Below are 1,594 nucleotides of genomic sequence, written 5' to 3'. Positions count from 1 at the left end.
ATATTCATGTATGTGTAAATTTATTACAATAATTGCAGGTGAGTCACGTAAATTTATGTTTTTATAAAACAAGTAACCCCCCCGACCGATTTCCTAGGGGAAACACTGACCAGGGTTTTTCAAATCAATTTTTCAGTGGGTCACAGTTACTTAAAGCCAACAGCTCAGGGGACAGATGTTGGGTGGTGCTGGAGGGACACAATGATGGTAGGGGAAAACTGTATCAGATAAAATAATTACCTTTGATCTTTTAATTTTGTTGCATTGAATCATAACTTTAAAATTGATTTCAAATTTATTTTATAATGAACTAAATTTTATTTTATATTTTTTCCTTCATCATCAGGCTGGACAAAATCACCCACAGGACCGCTATTTGAATAGCCCTGGTCTACACTGAGCAAGCAACARTAATGGGCAAAGACTTGTTTTTATAAAGATAGAAAACAGAGCACTCACCTGTTCCAAGTTCTGAGGGACGACTGGACCCTGAGCCAGTCTGCACAGGAAGCACTGAGCCCTGGTTCCTGGGTGCACTTTCATCCAGACTGATCTTCATGAGCACATCTGAGAGGCGGTGGGCTGCAATGAAGTCATCTGCGGTGTTCCTGCATTGCAAGCAGGAACAGAAATAATTATTACCACATTCAAATATTATTGAAAAACTATATATTTATCTAAAATAAAAAAAGGTTGGTTGTACTAATATAACCCTATTGTCTAAAATACAGAGTAGGTCGTCAGTACGGGTTCTTCTTTGTTGATAACTCTATTGGAAATGAACTCTAATGGAATTTATAAACAGGAGAACTGTTGTGGCATAAAAATTACATTGGATTTGTTGAGTCCTAGAATTGCTTGAAGGAATATTTGTCACTTTTAAACTAAAATCAGTTTATGATGAGAAGTGACAAACATGAAGCAGTTTTGGCCAAAACTCAAACACAAAGAGCAGAGGCATCAAACTCACAAGTCATCTTTGAAGCTGAGGGCAAACTTGGGCTGTTCTACAACAGATGAGTTGGTTTGCGGCAGATCTCTGCTCTCCAGATATGAAGCCTCAGCAACATCTTCTCTGTAAAATGAACACAACCAACATTTTTCACAAAGCAACACAACAATAAAACTCCACACACGTCAGGAAACATAGAGAAACTTCTCGAAACACAATTCTTTTCTTGACAACTGTTTTACATAAATATTCGGTATTTTAAAACAGGTTCAGCTTGATAAATTTGAATATTATTGAAACATTATTGTATTTCTGTAATTCAGTTAAAACAGTCAAATTCATAGATTCATACCAAAGTGTTGATCAGTTTGATTAAAATGGCTTTTAGCCAAAACTCTGCTTTTTAGAAAATTACACTATACTATGCAATTACACTATACCAGTATCGGTATCGGGTCCGATACCAGCATCAAGTACTCGTACTCGTAAAAGCCGGCCGATACTCTTAACCGATACCGCTTTTGTCCCCTTTTTTGTCCCCTCCTCTGCTGCACTGCAGCATAAAGGGTAAACAACAATCCATACCAGGCGGGGGCACTAACGCACTGACAAGTTATTTCCGACCACACCCCAGAATAACAG

At 37.7% G+C, this 1,594-nt stretch overlaps 1 protein-coding gene across 3 annotated transcripts in view; it reads right to left on the bottom strand.

Moving 5' to 3' along the window:
- The window catches only part of cep192 (centrosomal protein 192), a 47,772-nt gene that overhangs the window by 40,180 nt on the left and 5,998 nt on the right, over positions 1 to 1,594 (bottom strand). For all 3 annotated transcript variants that reach the window (XM_014010851.1, XM_014010849.1, XM_014010850.1), the window contains exons 3-4: positions 971 to 1,075; positions 460 to 608 (exon numbers count right to left, since the gene is read on the bottom strand). In XM_014010851.1, the coding sequence (XP_013866305.1) occupies positions 460 to 608; positions 971 to 1,075 (254 nt within the window). The remainder of the gene's footprint in view (positions 1 to 459; positions 609 to 970; positions 1,076 to 1,594) is intronic.

Source organism: Austrofundulus limnaeus, unplaced genomic scaffold (genome assembly GCF_001266775.1).
Source record: "Austrofundulus limnaeus strain Quisiro unplaced genomic scaffold, Austrofundulus_limnaeus-1.0 Scaffold74, whole genome shotgun sequence".
In the NCBI taxonomy this organism is placed as follows: domain Eukaryota; kingdom Metazoa; phylum Chordata; class Actinopteri; order Cyprinodontiformes; family Rivulidae; genus Austrofundulus; species Austrofundulus limnaeus.
Note: the sequence above shows the minus strand (reverse complement) of the source record. Positions and strands in the feature narration are given on the sequence as shown.